This window comes from Atractosteus spatula, chromosome 7 (assembly GCF_055471065.1).
Source record: "Atractosteus spatula isolate fAtrSpa1 chromosome 7, fAtrSpa1.hap1, whole genome shotgun sequence".
NCBI lineage: Eukaryota > Metazoa > Chordata > Actinopteri > Semionotiformes > Lepisosteidae > Atractosteus > Atractosteus spatula.
The window spans coordinates 18,682,927-18,707,340 of NC_142712.1; the positions used below are offsets into that span (position 1 = coordinate 18,682,927).

A 24,414-nucleotide genomic window follows, 5' to 3' on the forward strand; every position below is an offset into this window, starting at 1 on the left:
ACACTAGTCCATTAGAGTTCACTCACACTAAGAATTCAATTCAAAGTCAATTAACCTACCACTATTTTTTGGAATGTGGGAGGAAAAACGGAGCACCTGGAGAAAACCAATGCAAACATAGAAACTCCATGGAAATAGTGCACCAGGTCCAGAACTGAACCCAGGACACCAATGCGGTGAGTCAGCAATGCTAACCACTACTGCCACCCTACTGATGGCTAAGGGTCAACTATTAATATAATAAGCACATATATTTATATTTTTTTACAGCGAATACTGTAATTGTATTTATATATTTTTTAATTATTAATTGCTGAGCACTGAAATATCACATGAAAACTACCATATAAAATTATTCAATAATAATATTTGAATATTAATCAAATTAAAAAGTGTAGAAAACTTTACCATCTGAGCAACTCTAGAAGCCCCATTTTTTAGTTTTCATTAGCTCTCTTAACATCCAGCAGGGGTTACTCTCCTCTTGATTTTCTGTCTATCACAGTAGTCACAGCAGGGGTGGGTAACACACAGTATTTCACAAAAATACTGATTTACAAAAATAAATCAAGACTACAAAAAGCAAGGAAAAAAAAACCAACGAAAGTAGGCTGGATTTGTTAATATACTAGTAAACTGACTCCAAACACAACATGGACAACTTTCTGTAAAATGCTAATGCTTATTCTAAAGAAACTTTCCTCCTTCCTACGTAGGTGAAGCAACAACAAAAAAAACAGAAAATCAAATTAGTGTAGGATGTTCAGTACTGACAAGGCAACATTAGCATTAATACTGTCGCTTCTCCACTGATAATAGTGGTAAAGTCCAATGCTGTAGTTCTCAGGATAATGTCACCACAATGCAAGAAATAATTTAATTTTCTAAAATGTCTAGAATGCTGTGACATGCTATATTGTTAGGCTTCTGGGAACAGAGTAGGGTCTCTTATAAAAGTATTCTCACAATATTAAGCAGTGCCTGCTTGTGTGCATACACCGTACACATGTTCATTTTGTTTGAAACCCAATACTACATCTTTGAAAAGACCTAGGAGAGCAGTGCAGCAACAGGAAGGAGATTTCAATATCATAGTGCCACATTCTTCTATCAACAAATTTAGTTTGTTTAGCTCCAAGGGCACAGGAGCAGGGCATCCAAGGGATAAATATCTCACAGTACATCTTGGGAAATATCCAGGTTTCATTACCACATGATTATTGGGAAAGTAAACTAAAGACTCATGCAATATAAGATTACTAATGGAGTGCATTTCATAAGACCCCAAACTGTAATTCATCCCTGGGCAGGATCTGTACTGTCAGAAATGCAAAATTCATAATGAATCTTTAGCTCATGTGTTTTTCACCCTGCTCCAACATTAATCAAATCTGGTTGCAAATACATGATTTAATTTCCAAGCACCCAAAAAATGTAAAATATAATTTACACATGCTGTCTATTAGGTTCTGTAGCATTAAAACCAATGGGACTCTGTAATCACCCTGGTTTCATGTGAAACAGAGCTTTTAACTTTTTAATGCAAACAAACTAAAGACTGCCTAGCTTTCAGAGGGAGAGACCATACTCTAAGTCAAGAGGGAAAACAAACTGTAGGGCATGACTCCTTGAAGTAATAAGGGGAAATGTGGGCAAAGGGCAGTAGAAATTTCTGTTCTACCATGCTGGACAGGAGGACAACAGAGGAAGGTTCAGGCAATTTTCCTAGCTCACCTTCTCCCAGCCTCCATCCAGTGGAGAGTCAACAGCTATAGTATTACATATAAAGTTTTACATTGTATGGTATACAGTAGTATTACAGCTAAAGAAACACCTTTCCTCAAATACTGGTTCACCTAACTTGGAGCTGCAGGTCGTCATTTTTCATTTACACATTTATAGTTTAAAATTCATAGATTGCATCGTTATTATTAACCTTATTATTAGTCTGGGTATTAGTTTACACGAAGGATTGAAAGTGTTCCTTCAGTTATTCAGTCATAGTATTGATAAAGGTACTCTAGGACTATTCATAAAACAGCTAGATGAAATCCTAACATCAATGAGCTACTAACAACAAATTGAGTAAGATGTGCTCAATATCCCATTCTCATTTTTAAAAACTTTCTTGTATTTTTTTGAGACAGGTTCTTATAAGCAACTCTGATGATATAGTCATTACCTTTACAAGCTTGGGAGCTTTATTTTTTTTTTGTTTGGTTTACCTTTGATGAATGAAAAATCAATTAAGTTAAGATCTAATTTACAGGATACTGTATATAGCAGAAAGTACGTAAAATGAATAATGTTCGTAGAGCAGAGTGAAACAGTTAAAATTTTAAGAGATTGTTTTTAGTTTATGAAATTTAATCCACAAGTAAACAAACAGAATTTACAGGAAATTAATATTCAATGGCCTGAAAAGTTATGTTAAAATTTGAGCTTTAGGCAGGAAGCACCGTCTTCCTCTAAGTAAAACTGCTTTCATAGGGTTAAACTAACTTTCACTCAGAACTGCAAATCTCTCTCACTTTCCTTTTGTCTGTTCTCAGTCTTGACATTTCTATTTCAAAGGGAAAATAAAAGAAGGATTCAGGAACACACTTTGTCATTTAGTTAATCTTGGATTAAGTTCATTGCATTCGTTTGTTTTAAAAAGTGTGAATTCTAATTGGCAAGGACAGTTACATAACGGCACTTCAAAGCCTTCCGTCTTGCAACTAAGCAACAGAAAAAAAAGCGTCTCTCTGCCTTCAGCTGTTGCACTCTGGTGACTCATTCTTGTGACCTTATTTGTTCATTAGCAGCTCGAGATACTTTCAGAAATGTCACAAAGCCACAACATAAATTTCGAAAGTGCATCCTTCAGCATTTTAATGACAGTCTCAGTGGGATATACAAGCAGGTTCCTGGACAGAGAGTGCTAATTTCACATGAGTTGTTTGAACTCCCTCCTCCCTTGACAAAAAAAGCATCAAATCTTGTCAGAGCTCCTCATTTTGTGGCACCTGTATGAAACACTTCCATTGTTTAGAGGAGGAAGCTTTGGGTTCTAGAAGGGTTGCCTCCATTAAAAACCCAATGTCTGCAGAAGCCATAAAGAATTGAACCATCAAGTGTGGCGATCAGATACATCTGCCATTATTTCCAAAGATTTACAGTATATTGTTTTAATGGGATGTGTGTGTGCTCAAATCAGGTTGAACATGCTGCCTTTGATGAAAGATGCATGCAAATGTGGTCTCAGTGGCTTTATTTCCTCAAATATTCTCTGAAATGTCTGTCCAACCCTTCTCCTAATTAAAGTTTCAAAACAAATGAGTTATGTAAACAACAATTTCTATGTGTGTGCATGTTGTTCATCAGCAAACAGAACACAGGCGATGGTGAATTCCTCTGCATGTGTTCTACACCATGTAATGACAGTCACCTCTGATGTGATATGGCCAATTAAATGTGACTTGCTATTTTTTGTTCACTACCGCCTGAATGAACAAACTCCTTCAAGATCAAAAGGGTTTATGAGCCATATCGCAGAACTGCTGGTTGATGTAGTGAAGAAATAAGAAAAGAAATATTTTCTTAAATACAGTATTTATATACAAAAATATAATATTATAAAAATAACGATTTTTCAGAAACACTTAATTCAGAAATTGCTTAATGGCACATACTGTATGTGAAACCCTGAACCCTTCTTTCTGTAACTGTAGACAGTTGTTTGTGTATTCCTTTAAAAAGTGGCTAGAAAAACACACATTGAGCACAGGTGTCATCACACAACAGTATCTCTGGAATAACCTACCGTAGTAGTGGCAACAGGTCTATTAGAATGTGCTGTGCTGGACTGTGTTGTGTCATAATTCAATACCTCACTCAGTGTGGGAAAATAATTTCAAGTCAGGTGAGCGAAAATGATTTATATATCCAAAAAAGTTGGTCAACCAGAATAAAAAAAGACTTTCTTTTTCAATGTTAATTCTATAATTCTGTTACTGAATTAAATAACCATCTGTTTTGAACCCAGAAAAGGCACTGACCAATTAGCATGAGTCTTTGTTTACCCAAGGCATGATCATAATGCCACAAGCCTATTCACTAGGCTCAGAAATAGATTCAGCACAGCAATGTTTCACCTTCTGCAGACAGTCACAATTGAGCTTGTCTTCACTCAGGTCGAATGATTTTCTGAAATTAGCTTTCCCGGTAGTGACAAGGTTCTATCTGCTCAGGACTGCTAAAGGGAAAGGTATGATTTTTTCTGAAATCGTTTTGGCTACACAGTATACAAATGCATGCTTCTTCCCAGTTTTAAAGTCACAGTGACATTTCCAGTGTCATACAGTAATTAATTACTTTCAGTCTGCCACAATTGAACAACTCAGTTTCATTCTTCTGAATTACAACATCAAGGCCAAAGCAAGGTGTAATATGATATTTTTTCTAAAGGATCCAAGCAGGCACTGCTATTAAAATCACTGATGATAATAAATAATAAAAAACATGTCTCTTAGAACCCATTATACAACATACAGTAACAGCCTGTCCTCGCCATGCCACAAAAGTAAACATCAAGAGTTCCTTTCCTGAGGAAAGCAAAACCTTGTTTACCTCACCAATGTGAAATTATACAACATTATAGCACATAATAAGAGTACAGTTCCTTCCCTTTTTTGTGCATCTGTGAATTTCTTTCTGTCTGAACTATGTGCTTACTAATCTGGCTAGTACCTACAATCTATGCTGGACATGATTTTCATTCTATTGCAAGCTACAATCAATGTGGCAACACTTGTCTGTATTTCCAATGTTATAGCATAACGGCTTCAAGATGTTATCATCACATGCATAATACTTTATAGTGGCATGCGCAAATTACTTAATGTGTGCAAAAGAGGTCATAACATTTATTTTTACATCATTTCCAGCACTTTGGTTCAATCCAAACTAAAAAATAAGCTAAAACAATGGTTGTGATCTCTCACGCACAAGTCTGCGCATGTCCCTATACAGTATATGTGATTTGTGTAGCAGTTATGAAGGGATTATGAAGCCATTATACATCAACATTCAGATAAAGCATTACTATCAATGCTGCTGTTAACATGTTAATGATTCATATATTTTTTGGATATGTTCACTGCCACTGTTCAATAAACTTTACATTAGTGCCATGCACAAACACCCCTGGCAGTTACAGCTCCAACCCTAGCAAACCCCAAATTCTTAGATTTCCAACGGTTCTCCTGGCTTCTGAGATGAGAGAGATGCTGCGATCTGTGCTCATCAAACGTTTAATAATGCAAAACGTGTAACAACTGTGTGAAGAAAGCCCAGAGAGAGTGAAACAATTCCTCATGCCCCTGTGCTGTTCTATTTCCTGGGTTTCAGTTGCCTGCCCTGTCAGATATTATAGTCATAATATGGAGGATAAATTGAAACACATTTCTCAGCGCTTCATCTGATTTCATTTTGCGCTGCCAGAATGTGCGATTGGGAAAAATAATGTGTAGTTTAGCATTTACACTAGTGGGGAATCTAATGTGACTTGCCCTTCAAGATCACATTCACCTTTAATGTTATTCCATTCTGAGCCCTCCACATCCAGTCTTCTACCTTTATGATCCTGTACTCATCATAAAATCATGTTTTGTTAAATTACCCATGTTGGTCTCAGGAAAAGGCAATAGTAATTTTATGCTGGGGGGCTGGGGAGCAGTTTCTTCTCTGTATCCCACAGGATGGAATTTGCTTTATTTAAATGGCTCTAAATTCTTGCGAAAAGTAGCAATCTCTTTTGTCGGCACACGCTGCCTAAACCAAAGGCAAACAATTATTTAACTTGCTCAAAAAAAGCATTGCTGATCTTTTTCAAACCTCAGCAGCCAGGAAGCTAATGAATCGACTTTCAAGTCAAGTGCCTTGGTTGTGTTCAACATTTTGATCTGATAATGTTTGCCTGAAATGTGAATACTGTTCGAGTAATCAGAAAGCATTATGCATTCCTCCATCCAAGATTAGAAATAAGAGTTTGTGCTGTACAAAACACTGTACATGAAAATAAAACAAAATAACTCTCCACTGCAGTCCTGTGGGTAGAGGGCAAAAAAACTGAAGTGCGCTGAGGCAGCCTGATCCTTTGAATTTGGCTCCCAAGTTTCCCATCCTAGAAACAAGACCTTTTGGGGCTTTGGGTGTCTTGTAAATAATGCAGCATTAATAACAGCAGCAGCAGAGAGCTCAGGCTTTACTCTATAGGACATGTTAGGGAAAAACAAAAAGTAAACTTCCTCATTTTTTGAACATAGTATTCAAGACTAATGATCTTGGGAGGATGTTAAGGTTAATTTGAAAGTTCTGAAAGCCTTTTATTTTGATAGGACTTAAATAACATGAGCACCAGGGACAAAAACAGCAGGATTTTGAGGTGGTCAGCATGGCTCAGGATGGAAATGAAGTCATGTCAAAAAGTTATAATTCAAAACGGTCTGCCAGTCAGTGGAAACAAATCTGAATTGAACTACAAATTATTACTGTGAATTAAACATACCAATGCAGTTAATGGTAATTCAATTGAAGTAGATTGAAGAATGCATATGGGAAGCTTTGTATTTATTCGTAAAACATATGACATTAACCACTGAAATGTTTTGCACTACTGAAGGCACACAAAGAACTGCAAATGCCTTTGGACTATTCTTCAATATCCTAATGAGCACAGAAATACACCCAGGAGGTGGCATACTGTATCTTGTTTGATAAAGTTGTTGATGAACCACTGTCAATGAACCACCTCTGTGATTGAACTATAGTTTCAGGTGTTACCAGTTCAGCACTATTCATGATGACAACAGGATCACCAAAGGGGATCCATATCAATCCAATACATAGTGTACTGTTTAAAGCAAACCTTGTACCTGTGAGCATTTCACTTCAAGGCCCAGATATTCAAACTGTCTGATCTTAGCTGGAAGCTTTAAAGGAGAACTAATTCTGGCCTCAACATTCTCACAAAATAGGGAATGAATTGAAAAAGTTTAATTAGGAATGGATATTGGCCCCAGCAGAATGCAATCTATCTTGACTGTCTGCTGGGGCCAATATCCATTCCTAATTAAACTTTTTTTCTTTTCTTTAAGTGAAATAAAAGTAAATCTAGCTATAAGTGGTCACTGATTCTGTATTCTAAGCAAGGCCAACCAAGATTTTAGGAAAATCACAATCAAACAGGTTGTACAGACTGACCTTAAATAACCAGTTTCAGAAGATCTGGAACATACAGTATACAGTATAAGGTTTTCATCATTGTTAGCAAGTTCATTTTTTTTAATTAAGTAACAGTCATGATCAATTGTCTTTGAAATGTGTTCAGGTGTTGACTCTAAATTAAATAACATAGTTGATGAAATTAGGAGCTGAAAAGGACAGTATGCTCTCATTCTATATCTTTAGGTGGCAGATAGGAATACAAAACCTGGACATTCCTATTCTGGTCTATTCTTCTTCACCTTTGTTCCCTAATTATTTTGTTGTTTTGGCACACATAACTCATAGGATCATAGGATGGGGGATATACTGTATCTTTTCCCAAGAGGAAAACTTAGTTGATAGGTGCAGTATATACAGTAGATAAATAGGCTCATATAGATAAATAGATATACATGGACATAGCATGAGGGAGCTCAAAATCTTTATATATTCATAAGGCTCTCAGGAAGTTATCAACAAATCCAGTATTTTAACATTCAAGCTACTGTATCACTTTTCAATGTTAGAGTTTAAAATGTTGCATTTTGTTTCCCTGAAGCTATCCATCTGGTACTAAAAAGCAATTAAACATACCTACAAGGTGCAAGAAAGTCAGAGGTCCGTGAACAGAGGGCTGAAGCAATGGGGAACAGTGAACGTGGAAGTAAACAAGGCAGTTAAAAGGATACTTTCCAGGCAGCTCTACTCCCACTCTGTAGTCCGTGTAGCTATTGGATGGATGGAAGTTAAAAATGAAGAGAACGTTTCCTCTCTCGAAAGCAATGATCTTGTCTCCCTCGTGCTTTGTGCTCACAAAGGCCTGTAAGGAAGAAAAGCCGTATAAAATACAGCATGAGCACATTTTATCAAACAGAAATATTGATACACACTTTTGCTATAATGCACCATTTCACAACCACGTACCAATACTGGATGATTTCCGAAGTCCTCTTGGAACTAAATGTTTAGCTCTGGAAAAAAACTGTTCCAGAACTTGTTTCTGAACAACAAGTTATAAAATGTTTTAATTAAGTGTAAATCTCAGAGCCATCCCCAAGTGACTCATGTCAGTAAAAGCTGCCACTGTGAAAACATGGAAGCCCTATGAACCAGAAATCATTGCGATGAATCAGTCAATCATCATGAAGCAGTGTGCACTGCTGTGCGTACTGGGACCAAAGATGGTCAGGGCTTCCTTGGCTTGCCAGTGTGAGCTTTCAGTATTGTTAACAAGACCTACTTCAGTTCTCCATCCAAAAAAACCTTAACTCTGTCATTAGCTCTTTGGGCCTGTAGTCAGAAAAGAAGCAGATGGTCTGATAGTGCTCATTAGGGAGGACTCTTTTATTTCAGAATTGTCTGTGTCATCCTCATCTCCTCTGTGCCACTTTGAGGGTTGCAGCAATGAAATGAATTGATTATGAATTGGCAAACAATGCAACTCTTAATCAATTTCAATTGGGGGAAATGAAATGGAACAATTTCACAATTTAGAAAGATGCATCATGGGTTTGGAAGATTATTTTCCCTATACAAGCAATGTTGGAAACTTATTTTGACTTTATAGGGTGTTGACAAAAGTGAAGGATATTTCCTATGAAAACAAAAAAAATCCTTTCCCATATTCACACCTGGTCCTGAAGGATCACAGTTCACCGGGTTTTATAGATAACTTATAAGCTTTAATGAGAGAAGACCTGGAAACAGTGGCAATATAGAGCAATTAAGTGAACAACTCATTGGGATAAAGACATTAAGAGTCCAGAGCAGAATGAAAACCAGAAGATGTGGCAACTGTCTAGGACCAGTGGTGAATATCAATGTCCTATCCTGGCAATGTATCAAGAAAGCAGTCTTGTTTTTCCACCCTATTCTATGCTCTATTCTGTGCAGATCCCATCTGCAGAGGACTTTCAAAGTGGTGCCAAAATTCTAACATTCACAGGGGTAATGCAAAAACGACACGGTTTCCAGCTGTCAGGTCTGATGGCCGTAATTATAAGGAGTCACCATTTCCTTTAAAGTGAATGTCTGATAAGGTGTCATTAGAAGAGATTAGCACTGTCACTCAACCTTATTTTTAGCACTTAGTCATCCCTCCCACCAATTTCAAAGTGTAAGATCTGCTAGTGCAGGAGATAAGCAGTCTGTGTTCGGGTTGCAAAGGGCCAACATTCTCATTATAAAAATATATGGGCATTAAAGTTTGATTCAATTAATTTCAAGTGCTTTGGAGCCCTTTTCAGGGAAAGCAGTCTAAAAGTCTGTATTTCCAAGCATGTCAGACACTTCTGAATAATATATGAAGGAGTGGAAAGCAGAGTTTGAAGAGCCAATCCACTTTTGTGTATTTGCATATGCATGACTGCCCCATCACTTATTTTTTTTTCCAGAGGAGTGGAAGGCTCTTCTGGTAGCACTGACTCCCTAGCAAGGATTTTAAGTCTAGCACAGATTACCTCTTTGAAGCCTGCTGCTACGAATCTTCAAAGTCCCAGATACAAATTGCACTTTTAAGTAAAGCTCCATAATGCTTTTTTTATTTCTCTTTGAAATACAGCACCATTAAACAACTCAGTATCAGCTAGTGCTGGCATCCAAAGAGAAACATCCTCTGCTGGTATTTAGGGGCACCAGTGGTGGGTTAAAATAACAGCTCAATAATCTACCCCCAGGATTCATTATTTTACTTTCACATTGCTTACAAAATTCAAAAGAATTTTGAGCTGAAACAACATTAAAAGAAGATAAGAAGTGAATGAAGTGGTAACTGAAAATCTATTTCCATAATAATAGAAATTGACTGTAAGCGTTAATTTTTAATGCAGCAACAATACATATGCAACAAATAATACACAGTCCCGATACTTTTCACCCTGAGAGGAGCTGAGCACAATATTAATTTTGTAAATAAAATGTCTCCGGTGGTTAGAGTCTATTGCCGCTATCTCCAGCTTAATTTTGCATCATCATGATCTACTGTTGTATGCATTTGACCTTTTAACGTGCACCAGAATGCTCCATGGTGCAACATATTACTCAGATTCAGTGAAATCCAGGAAATAACTCCATTTTAATAATTACCAGTTTTATGCACTTTATTTCCCATCATCTTTCCAGTGACTGCTACTGTCAAAATGATTAAAAAATACAAGTGGTCGTTTTAACTGTCTGATCTGCAATCAAGATAAGTACTTATACTGTACATGCACTAATTCCAGCCTGTGTCTGCCTAAATGAAAAATTCAAAAGTGTGAGAGAACTTCTTTTGTTTAATCCCTGATCTGCCAATTTAAGGGAAGTTAATATCTTTGGCACCAGACAGACTGGCTTTTAAGTTACTAGCTGAGCATTACATGTTGAAATCAGCTAAATGTATTATTTTGTTTTATAAATGGCTTTAAAAGTGTCCAAAAGTGCTGCATATGTTAAATGTCTGAGGTACAAACAGCATTCTCAAGAGAGAGAATCACAGTACTAAATTGATGCATTCTAGAACAAAAAGACCAATGCAAGAGCTTGTTAGTATGGTTCATTTTTTAAGATTTACACAATCTTTTTGTATTATAAGAATTCAATGTGGTAAAAGTGCAAGAGAGCTTATCTTTTCCATTAAATACACTTAAAGAGCATTCCCAAATACAGTAACCTTTTAAACTAAGGAACACACTGTCATTTGTAGATGCTTACTGTTAACAGTTTGAACAGACAAAGGAGGATTTTTTCCTCCACAGAATAAATCTTTCCTGTCTATGAGCAGCTGTAAATGGTTAAAGGTACAAACACTGCAAAATACAATATAGGATGGAAATAATTCAGTTTGACATATTCTTGGAATTTTGGCTACATTCTCTTTTAGAGAACATCTTCATAAAACAAAACTACATTTTTTTTAAAAAAAAGGCACATAAAACATTTAAATATTCCAATTTAGAAAAGGCACAGAAAGCACTGGAATAGTATACTGTATACTTGCAAATACAGTATAATGAAATACTTCTCCAAGATTAAGCAGAAATATTAAACACAGTAGTATGCATCTACTGTAAGTATTGCATATAACTGAAGCTATGTCTAGATATTGTTTAGATGTATTTCAAGCAGGCCATACATACCGTAAAGGTTCAAATACTTGGCACCACCATATAGAATATTATTTGTGATATTTTATTTTTAAAAAAATGCAATTAGCAGTCAATATATCATCATTATCCATTAAAACAAAACTTACCAATTATCCTCCAAGTAAGTGATTTTTTTCAACACTATTCACTGCAGTTATTTTAAATTTGAATAGTTGTGATTATTCTACACTACAAACATCTCTATTCTGTTGAAAATAATGTCAGGACATCTTATTCAATCACTGGTGAAAATAAATGACAAACTATATAAACCTCAGCCGTACCAATATTAAAACTTGATTTATCCAATTATTTTAAATTTGAATATTTGTGATTATTCTACACTACAAACCTCTCTATTTTGTTGAAAATAATGTCAGGACATCTTACTTAATCACTGGTGAAAATAAAGGACAAACTATATAAACCTCAGCCGTACCAATATTAAAACTTGATTTACCCAAATTAGTGTTACTGACTTCGCTCCAGAATTGGAGGAGAAGGATTTGGAGGGCATGTGAGCACAAGTCTTGCAGTGTCATTTTTTTTCTCTACCAATTTCATGCAAAGGCACATCCCTGTCAAACTAGATCTGTGACATCATCAAACAGGAGCACTGGAAATGGACAGTGGTTGAGAACCACAGGTAGCACATGTTTTTGTGACACAGTAACATCACGGTCAGGACAGGGTCTAAATAAAATCCCGGCCTATTGCTCTGACCACAACTGCTGCATGGGCTGAACAAATATTGTACCATAGGCTTGGCTGGCCTGATCCAGCCCACAGGTCATGTGTTTGACTCCCGTGTTCTTGAGAATAAAGTCATGACCAAGTACATGGGTGAATAAATTGTTATGAAGAGTATAGCTCTTGCTATGTCTAAAACAAGGTTTTCTTGATGTTTGTCTGACTTTTGCAATGGAGTATTTGCAGACATTAGCACACAACCAAACAGACAGTTCTAAAGTGAAATTGTCCACTGTTGGAAACAGCTAAATGAAATGCCAATAACATGGGTACCTCCAAATACTTTTCTGACTTTTGCTTAAGAATGGCTGTCCTTTGATTTCAACATTACGTGATGCAGTAAATGTAAACAGGGTGCTACATCAGGCAGTGTGTTGGAGATTTTATACCCTATGAAGATACTGCACACTGTACTGTGTTAGTGTCTTATTTTGTATACTGTCTACACATGGTCCCAAGCTTATAAGTACTATATTTTAGTACTGTATATTTACTATATACGTGCAATCTTAAGTTTCCTGTATGCATACATGTAATATATACAGTATATTGTAATGAATACGGCTGACATACAGGTTGTACGAGCCGGTTGCCACACGGTGACGGCACTGCCCTCCCCTGCGCATAACAGGGATGTTGGTTGCCCGGGCTGACGAAGGCCTTCTTTAGCTCAACCTGCAATACCCCTGTTGAGCAACAGCAGAGACCTGGGTTCGAGCCCATACGGTGAGGGATGAACCGGAGTGGGAGCAGCGAGGGCACAAGCCCAAGAACCCAAATTCACTACAATATGTATTGTACATGTTACAGTATATATGATGAACACTGAGAAGTAAATGCAGAGGATATGCAAATAGTAACATGCAAAAGTTTTGGAAATTGCCTCCACCTTCTAAATCTAGATATAACCGGAAGGAGTGTGCATTCCGATTCTTAAAAAGTCTTTTTTGGTTCCTTTGGGTTCTCCTAGTGACTATGATTACAATGCTCGTTTCTCCTACATTTATGAAAAAATAATGATTCTATCTCCTTGGCTCATATATTGTACAAACATAAGTAAGCTGGACAGTGTCATGATGTGTGCTGGAAAACACTGTATAGGCACCCTGTGTGCAGATGAGTAGCTCTGTGTGTGGATTAACAGTCTGCTTTTAATACTGCAAAGGAGCTCATGTTCCCCTGTTTGACAGAGCTGTTAATTTAACATGTGCTAAAACGTATGAGCACACTTCAAGGGGGAGCTCGGTCTCCAAGAGAAGATGAACAGAGCAAGTCTTTTAACAACAAATCCAATAAAGACATCCCCGGTTTGCATGTCCGCACAAGGCTCAGACTAATAGCCGACATCAGCAGTGCTAGATCAAACCTGATGTTTCCCTCGTTTTGGCTAATGAGGAGCTAACCCGCGGGGAATTGGTGACAGATACTTCTGCTTGTTTTCTCCCGATAGGTTGAGAAATTCTCAGGTCCCAAAGGGTGTAATAGACCAATTCATTCAACACTGTTTGTACTAGAAAATGAAAGAAAAAAACGTTTTACTCTTTACTGTTATCGCTCAAGACCATGCTTTCAGTCAGGGTTGTGCCTAAGCAGCTGCTCCATTTTAACCGTTGTTACATTTATTTTATTTTTTATATGTATGTAAGCATACAGTATATCTTTTTTCATTAAAATATCCAAGGTCACCGGTGAATACAGGGAGGTGAAAACTGTAGAGTGGACCATTACAGAAGTATTACAGAATCAATCACAAAGACTTTCTGGTAATCCTTGGAGTTTATCCAGACATGTTTTAGTGGCATTACCTTGGCTTTAATTTACAGTAGCTGGCGGTTACAAGAATAGAGGAACATTCAGATTTCTTTATAAAAATGCTACTGAAGCTATTTGATAGTTCACTTTACAGTTACATGGGTAACTGTATAATGCAATAGGTGTTAAAAAAACATTCCAGCACACACTGTGGCTTAACTTACAAAGCTTTGCTGATCGTAAAAGAAAATACCTAGGTGCAAAACAAGCCATGGCTATAATCCAGCAAGATTTACAGTGGTGGAAATTATGCTATTTTTTTCTTTTACACTAGTTTTGAAGTTTGCAAAGAAAAAACTTTATTATGTAAAAAAAATACAAATTGCCCCCTAAATACATACAGTACTGCATACTGAAACAATTATTCAGAAATAGATAAAAAGGCTATCACAATTTAAGAACAGAATGACAGAAAATTTTGACTCTTCCTTTAGCCACAATATTGTATAGCCTGATAAATCCAAATTTCCAACTGTTTGGTATCTAGTAAACACTACAGCTTAGGAATACTATTCTTTTGCAATACCCACACTAACAAAATACCTCCTCAACATGTTCTGCTATTGATTAGCACTCACAGGTCATCAAAATCTTGATTCTTAAGGTCAGAGATAGCATCACCTCTATAATATTTGAAGGCCTTTCCTTTGATTGCCCCTTCTAATCTCCACACTTCTCTTAACCCTTCCTCCCAGTTCATTCTCTAAACTTTCAAATCTAAATCATTTTGGATTTCCAGTAAAGCTGAAATAAAAACCGATACAATACAGGTGTGGTCTTCCTAGTTCTTGAGGTTTGCATTTCACAGACTGTATAGTTCACACACAGTGAATTTTTGTTCATTGCTTTCTTCTGTGAATTATATCTGTTAACAAAAATCTAAATTCACACAATGGCGTACAATTCTGCGATAAACTAGATTCAGCAGAGAAGCAAGTTCAGCAAGTGTAAGTCTTCAAAGACAGACTTCAAACATGAGCATTTCAATTAGTGACAGCTTTGTATGGATTTCAGGTTTAGTCCCTGCAAGGAAAAATATTTTAAAATGATAACTGCAGGATCTTCTTCATGCAAAAGGTTATAGGAGTGCAGAACAAACCATTAGCCTTGTTGATGAAGCCAGCACCCTGAATTCATTCAAGAAACAACTGGATGAGATATTTTTCAATCAATTAGTTATGAGCTACCAAATGAGGCTACATGGGCCAAAATGGCCTCCTCAATTATCAATTATAACAATTTTTCTGTTGAAAGTTTACCTTTAAAAAAGTTTGATTCACATATTTTTTTTTAGAAAACAAGAAAAACAGCAATATCAAACTGAATAAATGCAAGCACAATTTTTAGAAAATTTCAGGCACCACTGGCAACAAACTGCAAATGTGCAAGATTAAATGACGTTTACTTTTCAGTGTGAGCAATTATTGCTGGCTGTGATTCTTGAAAACATGTACATGTAAACTATATGTCCTGTATGTACAACTACTGTACATATACTTACAGGAGGGGCAGCGAGCCAGCCAAACTTGTCCTCAGTTCTGTTCATGTCCCTGTCAAAGGCATACAACATCTTGTATCGCAGGTGATCGATATCGATCAAGTTAAACTGCCTCCTGGCATAGTGGTAGCTCTCATTGTTTCCTTTCCTCGGGAAGTCCAGCCATTCTGGGTGGCCAAACTCATTACCTGGATATCAACATAAAAACAGACAATGTTCAAGTTTGACTAAGAGTACTATATAGCATTTCAACATAAGTATGAACCTGCACTCTGAAATAAGGCCAGGCAAAAAACTCATGAGGAAATGCATACAGTACATACACATTAATACTGTATATAATTATATAGTATGAGTAAAACTCTCTAATTGGAAATATACATCATCTACAATACTAGTACAAAGAGTATTAACATAAGCACATTACAACTTGTTTTTAATACCATTTCACTGGAAGAAGTTTCTTTTTATATTCAAATTAAGACTTAATTATTTAACAGTTTATTAATACTTTATATATCCTCATAAGAATATAATGGATTCAAATGACACTAAAAAATAAGGTCCATCATATTAAAACCATTTAGTAACCTACTGTAAATGTGGCTTTAACATACATCAACTGATATACAGCACTTAGTTTAAAGTTTTATATTTTGACTCTTCAATATACAGTATGAGTTATTAACTAAGATTTATTTTAATGAATGTCTAATTTAACGATTTTGTATAAATTTCATGTCCTATCTATCCAATGTACAGTATGCAATACTCTGTAATGTTTATATTATTATACAAAACCTTGTGTTTTTTTTAAAACTCATGCCTAGCTGTAGATAAATTTAACACCAATTAATACATTTTGTTGAAGACTGAAGCTACTGTAGTCCCTAGGAAGTTACTTGCCATAAAACACAGAATATCACCAAACATAATCCAAAGCTTTCATCTGAAATTTCATTTGAATTTAACTTTGTAGTAAATTTATGCAGTGTTTCACTAGGAGCCATATAACTCGTTTCTTAGCAATTGTAGGCTATCTGACAGATTAAAAATTCAAAAAATGAGATACAGCATTACATAAAGTATTTCAAAGTCATGACCCTATAAATTAACTGAAAGTCTTCAATGACAATTATTTAGTTTCTGTCTTCTTTGTCACCTGGTGGAAAATAATTCCCAGATTTTACTATCTAATCTCATTTTCTAGAAAGATAACATTGAATATCCTTCATAGTTGGCTGCCTAAATGTAAGATGCACATAAGAACCATAATGTATTCTGACCATAGTTCCTAGATTAAGAAATCATGACAGCAAGGAAAAGAAAAAAAAGGCTCATGAATTAATGCACATTCACACTTTCTTCAGATTTTTTTCATGTATCCATCAATACTGGACTTGTGAGCCTATTAAACAAGTCACTTTGGGTAAAACTTCATAAATCTGTTTGCAATAGTGTGATGTTATCCTGGAAAGCACCTGGCTTTCATTAACATAGGATCATTTTTAGGATCTTACGTTCTTTATATGATTAGGAAGCAGTGCACCAATTCCCACATTTTAATTTTTTAATCACCATGCACTGTTCAACAGCATAAGACAGGTGACCGTCCAGACACTAAGAAATTAGCACCAGATGAAAAATTCTTGTCACAGGTATGCATAAAAACCTCCTGTGCCAACCCAAATAGCCCATTCTAGACATTTGTGAGTGTTAAAGTGTGATCACACTTGTATTCTCAAATAATTCTGGCAGGTTTTTAGTACTCTTTTTTCCCGGAATGACGTTTTTATACTTCCATAAAACAGGAGGGCTCCCTGGAGAAGATCCTGAGCACAAACAATCTGCAATCAAAGGACACTGTTACACTGAAGATATTCTAAAATTGTAAATGCTTGATGGCAGCACAGAGTGGATACACAAATCTGAAACATTACCACTTGGAGTAGAGCAAACAATAAAAATTAGTACAAAAATAAAAGATAATCTCTATTTGTTCTCATGATACAAGGTGCAACTATCTGTATTTTCTTTTTAAACTTAAACATCAGAAGAAATATGGAAAGGCAGTGACATGAGGACATTACTCATTGGCAAGTGACTTCCCATTGGAACATTTCTGCAATTGCTCCAGCATAGTGCGCACACTAGCAAAGACTGTGTTTGTGCCACAACATGATCTCAGGCTTTTGAAAGCACAAGACGACACATTCCAGGAGGCATTAATTTGCATTTAAGCTGCAGAAATGTTTTTTTTTTGTTTAGCAAGTGCCCTTATCCAGAGCAACTTACAAAATATAGAATAATAAATAAAGTACATTAAAAAAAACAATCAAAAAGTAAAAATGCAAATGTACCATTAGTTTAATTAGTCCTTATAACTTATATTACCTATACTGTTCCCCTTAGTCTGTAAATATTTTGTCTTTTGCGAGTTGACACACACTAGATCACACAGCCTAGCCTGCCATACTATGACAAGCCAAATTATCATACAGAGATCTGTCTAAATCATTTTAAGATATCTTTACACATTTAAAGATATCTTTAGTTATTTGTAAATATTTTTGGCTTGAATTACATACAATAGTCTGCTATGTAAGAAATCTGCACAGCTCACAGAGGCTCACATACAGTATGAAAGACATTGCCACAAGCACCAGAGGTGACCATATTATTAGTTGTGAGACAGTCTTCTCTTCTGGCAAAGCTAGCCAACCCTTCTCTTGTAGCCTGGGTGCAAAAAGCTCTTCTCCAAAATATTCCTCTCTCCACAGAGGGTGACAGAATTTGATCAACAAGGTTGTGATTGAGAGATAAAGAAATAACTGAGCTGATAATCAGCAAATTCTGAACACACATACATAATGAATAGTCTGAGACACAAGCAGCCACATCTTCAGCAAGCTTTTCTATAAGGTACCCAGTCTGGGAAAAGGACATTGCATACTTCTGCTCTGTTTTTTGAGTGTAACAATCCAGCATTGCAGCTGTGTCTACAAGGATTTTATTATGTTGTAGTTCAACGTGTTGTACAGGTTTACAAAACTGGCCTAAGAATTATTCATTCTTTGTTTAAGGAAAGTGTTATCTACTGAGTAGTGTCAAACATACAGCTGAATAGCTGAAGCTACATTACTTAGGAATTAATTTCCAATTAGACCCCTGTATGTTTGGCTGGATGAACTAAGTTTATCTTTAACTACACTCTTAATGGTGGACCTCCAGAATGCACACATTGTCTTTCAGAAGTATTAACCTCTTTTCAATAATGCCATATTTGACTCACATTGCAAATGATGTACACACATTTTACTTAAAGCTCAAGACGAACACTTTTGTAGGTGAAAGAAGTTGTCAGCAAAAACTGAAAAGAGAAATCAAAAACTAAAATACATAGATTGTATTCATCCCATTTGCTATGGCAAGCCTAAATTATTTGAGTTTTACATATTTTCTTTAACAAGTCACACAATTAGTTGATTGGCCATCATGTGCCAAAATAATGTTTTTTTTTAAATAAATATCTCTATCTCTGTTACTGCAGGTCTTTCAGTAAGGTGTAGAATCTCAATATGAGATTCAGCCATGACGATTAAGAAGCTTTTGGAACTCTAAGGCACTGAATATCTCTAAGCATTGCAAAGTCAATTAAGAAGTGAAACCTATATTGTTTCTGAGCAGGCTGGCAAAGAAGGAAACTGGTTAGGACCGCCATTGTGAGGGCAAAAGAAACTCTAAAAAAGAGAAGCTGATAGGAGAAATGTTCCATAAGTAAAAGCTGGTCAGAATGGCAAGAAGGAAGCCATTACTGCAAAGCAACATTTTAAAACTTAAAAGACAAAAAACCTTGATCTATCTACAAAATAAAATATTTGGAGCAAAGCAGACACAGTGCATTACTTAGTAAACACCATCTCTATTGTCTTGCATGGTGGTGGCAACTATGGAGTTGCTTTTCATCAACAGGGACAGGGAAGCTTGTCAAAAAACAGATTTGACAAGAAAACAGATGGAATAGAGTACTGTTCAGACCTAGAAGAAAATCTGCTTCCGTCTGCTAAGGTCCTAAGCCTAGGATGGAGAATCACCTTTCAGAAGGACAATGGCCTAAAGAACAAGGGCACAACTACACTGGAAAGGAGGAACAAAGAAAAGAAGAATGTAAATATTCTTGAAAGGTCCAGTCAAAGTCATAACTTGTGGCAAGACTTGAACAATCCCCAGCCAACTTGACAGAGGTTGAGCGAGTCTGCTTAACAGAATGAGTGAAACTTGCACTGTCCCAGTCTGCAAAGGTGGCTGAGACTTATCAAAAAGACTTGCAGCTGTAATTGCTGCCAAAAGTGTTTCTATCAAGTATTGACTCAAGAGGGTGAATGCAATCAGCATTAGTTTTTCTTTGCCCTTTTTACTGACATTTACATTTTTATTCAGGTTACACCATAAAAGTGTTCATTTTGGGCACTGACATTTTATTTAAAATGTGCACTTTAAAAAATGTCTACACCACTTTTGTAACTCAACAAAATGGGACATTGTTGAAATTAGGTAGGACTTTTGCAAGGCACTGTATCTTCCTTCTAACAGTTAATTTAATCTCTAAATTTCAATATAATGCTTACATATACTGTATGTTGACATATTATAACCTTGTTTTCAACAAAAATAAAACCAGAGCAAAGAATGTATCAACAAACTTAAACTGGCTCACTGTTACTCACTGTAAACTGTGAAAATCATGGCAAATCACAGAAATATATAAAGTTTAACAAAACTAATTTGATACATTTTCTATAAAACAGAGTCATACAAATATCTTGCCTAAGGCTCTAAGAAACATTTTTTAATCATACTCCTTATTTTAGTACTGTCTTATGTAGTGTATTAGAATAAGCCAATGGTTCTCAAACTGTTAATTGCAACCCAAAGTAGGTTGCAATTTTGCTTTAATAGTGTTGCCTGGGCAATTTGAAATGCAGTTTCATTTAATTTGCAAAGGGTACAGCCTTCAGACAAATGTAGTAATAAAATAATAACAACAATAGTAATAATAGTGGTTGTATTAAATTACAGCAATTGTCTTCTATTATGCATCACTTGCTGAAATGGTCTGAAACTGTCACCTAGCAACCACCTCAGCATATTGTGGATGATGACAGTTTGCAAAAATTATTGTAGAAATAATTCTAATATTGAATAATTATTTTCATCTCTTGGGAGGCATGGTAGCATGGATGTTTTGGGCCATGGATCCAATTTAATCAGTGTGTCTCGAGTCCCTTGTGTGTATTGACTGGCATCCCATACAGGGTTAATCCCACCTTGAATCTGTCACCTAGTGCATTATGCTCAGGCTCAGCCTGTTGAATAATCTTGAATTTGAAACCTTTTTCAAAACATTTTTGTTAGAAAAATTACCATTTTTAATTTAGTGCCATAAAAGACAAGCATGGCTTTTTTCTGAAGTCTAAACATGTATATTGTGATGATGAGGCTTCTCAAACCTGACACACATAATGTTGTTGAAAACCTATCCTCCTTAAGGAATCACCATAAGCATACCTCCCTTTTCATACATATTTTTTTAACTGCTGTGTGTATTATACAGTGTATTACCAATATTGGGAACTTATTTATGTATTAGTTTCTTTAGAGTATGTAGATGCTGCTTTGTGTAATTTTACAGAAACATTATTTAAAGAATTAACTATGTAACAATTCAGGGTTGAAGGAGCATGTTACGACCCCAAATATCTAGGGGAAAAGGGGTGTAACATTTAGGATAATTTTTGGAAGCAGGTGGGTTCTGGTGAGGGATTAGGAAGCATGATAACAAGAGTGGGTGCAAAAGTGATGATTTTAAGTTGAATAAGTGACTGGTAAGACACGATAACACACAGGGTAAGGGAACTAGATTGGTGCCAAAGAAAAGAAAATAACAAACAAAAATGGAGCTGGCTAGGAAAGTAAGGGAAAGTTAACCTGGCTACAAAAGAAAACCCGAAACACACGGTCTTCTGCGTCTTCAACACCCTAGCTAACCTCCACTGTCTACCCAAAACCATACAAGACAAACGGCACTCACCCGTACTAAACTAGTGTTACTAATACAAAATCAACTGAGTGTGTAGAATGTACCTAAGCTAACCTTATACACAAAAGTTCACACAAAAACACAAGTGAACTAGGAATACAAATAAGGGAAAACGAGAGTAATCAACAGGAACAGGGTACAAAAGAACACAAAAGTTGAACATACTGTATAACACGTTAGGGCAAGGTAATGGTGAAACAAGGATAAACACAAACAAACGAAAGTACAAAGAGACTAACAAAAACCAACAAAACAACAAAGCCGAAGCTATACAAAAATACCCACACACAAAGCAAAACAAAAAACCAACAAATCCGAAGCACAATCAAAAGCAAAGCGAAGCGATAACCAAAGCCGAGCGGGACCAAAGTCAAACAAAAGGCCTCTCCCTTCTGAAAACCTCCATGTTATATACTGAATAAGATGTACTCTGATTGGCTGAGAAGCTGATTGATGATGATGTCATACGGAAACAGTGGTGTAATGTGGGCCAATGGGGGTGGGAGAACAATCAAGGTCAGCAGTGTGGAACATAACAACAAACACACATAGACCACACACTGGGATGTAACAGAGCAGAAAAAGTCGATGTCCTGTTTCAGAGGCAGACTGGACAAAAAAGAAACGCTTTTGACAGCGGGGACCAGACTGGACTAGAAAAGAGCTAGGCCTAAAGACTGTCCCAGTGACAGCAGTGGTCATCAAGGTAACGCATCACTCTTACACAAGGGCTCCACCTCCACACAACATGCCCCGTGTTATGCCATAACTATTTTGGCGTAACACAGAGCAATACTACTGTGTAGAATTTTTTGGTTGTCAGAAATGGTCATAGGGTAAGGAACTCGAAGAACCACTTAAAAAAAAGAACTGACACTACTATCCCAAACACTAAATCTTCTGTAGAAATAGTGATAGAGGAGCACATCTTTTTTCCAATTGTCTAACACTTTTACAATGCTTGTAAAAATAACTAATCAGAGGCAGTACACATTACTGTTTAGAGACTGGCCTGGTGCTAGATAATCTGGTTAATTGGAGGCTCACTGTGTTGACTGAAAACCACAGTACATTATTTTCTTTGGTGAAGCATAGTCACTTTTAGAACACCAAGTTCAACTCCACACTGTCCATTTACCCTTTACAGACACTTGATGTATGTATGACACTACTCAGTAAAGTGGGTCCAGCAGCTCTTAAGTGTCCTTTGAAGAGGACAGGATGTAAGACAAACAGAAGAAAACTTATGGTGCAACCTTTCTTCAGCATGGTTGTTATGCTAAACATCATCAATGTTTGTGAGGGGGGGATCAATCAAGACAGGGGTTAAGTGCACATTAAAGAAAACTGCTTTCAGAAAAAAAAAAGTGTTTTCCACATGTTTTCCAGAAGATCAGATAAGAGAGCAGAAGAGCCAAATGTTGAGACAGAGATTGGGGACACCAATCAGGAGCAGAATACCAGCTTGTTTTGGGAGACAGGAAACAATTATAATGGCTAATTAGGAGAGAACTAGGGTGTGCACAGACTCTAAATGAGCACACACAATATCTTAAAATAACCCAAATCAAAAATCACTGCAGGAACCTCGAAACATAGGGGTTCCGTGATTTTTTCAAATGAGAGGCCCAACGTATTTACATTAAAATGTGTATATTTTGTTCGAAACACTCACTTTTTTCACACTCATTTCCATACTTAAATATTTATACTGTATATGGTCACATGTGTCTAGAGCAGGAGTTTAAACTTTTCTGTCTCGAGGGCCCCCTTTCAAAAGATTCCTCACGATAAGAATCCTCCAGAACAAATATTGCAGCATAGTGAGGTTTGTATCTTTAATGCCCCTGTTAACTATAAAAGATTAAAGCAGGACTGCAGGTCAATAGTTCAACTGTAAGTGCTATCAGCACTGAACTAGACCTACTGATTTTAGACTCTACTGTAGAGAACAGTACAAATGCCTTTTCCCTTTATACAATACCCAGCAGTTAAAATGCCTTTTCTCCTTTGAAATGTTTAATATCAACAAATGCCTCTTAATAAACAAATTTAACAATTTTATTGAAATGTTAAAGATAGATTAGATCTGTCACTATTTCAACTTTATTGTAGTTTCAGTACATATACAGTACTTTTGTTCAGTGACAATGATGAAATGACACTAAAAAATCTAATTATGTCACTGCACGTTTTTCTTATTATATTTGTCTTGTAATTGGGTCAAGTAGAAAATTATGTTTATTGCAAATAATATATGATGTAATTGTCACGATGACTCATGATCAGCAATTGTACATATTTATGGAATTAACTGTTATAGTTCAGCTGTATGAAATACAAAATGTTCCTTTAGAAGCCAGTATACAATAATTTTTCAAAGACTCTTTGAATGGCTGTTAGAAGAAACAACAGTGTAATAATCTAAAGTAAAGTACTGACATTTATTCTATTTGTCACTTATTACTTACTGTGAAGAAATAATGTAAAAAAATAGAGATGTGCCTTAATTCAGTATTACAACTCAGTTTCTTCTGGCAGTTAACATTTTAAAAGAATTAGATCCACTTTAAGTGATACATCTTGGTGTGAATGATAGCAAAAGTGATATTCAGAAAATATAATTTTGAGAAAAGGTTTTAAAGGGAAAGTGGTGAGTAAACCATCATTAACAACAACCCAACTCTGAACAAAGAAAACTACAAGGGAACTTGATTCAAGTTTGAAAAATTCTCAGAGGTACTGACAGTCCATCTAAATTGCTTTATTCATCTAAAACCTAAAAAATAGTTTATACATTATGCCAAGTATATAAAGTAAAAAGGTTCATTGTTTAATTGACTACTCACAAATAAGAGACAATGTAGCCCTCAAGGAACTGA

General features: G+C 36.1%; 1 protein-coding gene across 1 annotated transcript in view; it reads right to left on the reverse strand.

The window, feature by feature from the left end:
• Window positions 1–24,414, reverse strand: part of LOC148830688 (1,4-alpha-glucan-branching enzyme-like) — a 371,399-nt gene that overhangs the window by 63,404 nt on the left and 283,581 nt on the right. The window contains exons 13-14 of the mRNA XM_088922045.1: window positions 15,436–15,620; window positions 7,938–8,068 (exon numbers count right to left, since the gene is read on the reverse strand). Coding sequence (XP_088778171.1) covers window positions 7,938–8,068; window positions 15,436–15,620 — 316 coding nt within the window. The remainder of the gene's footprint in view (window positions 1–7,937; window positions 8,069–15,435; window positions 15,621–24,414) is intronic.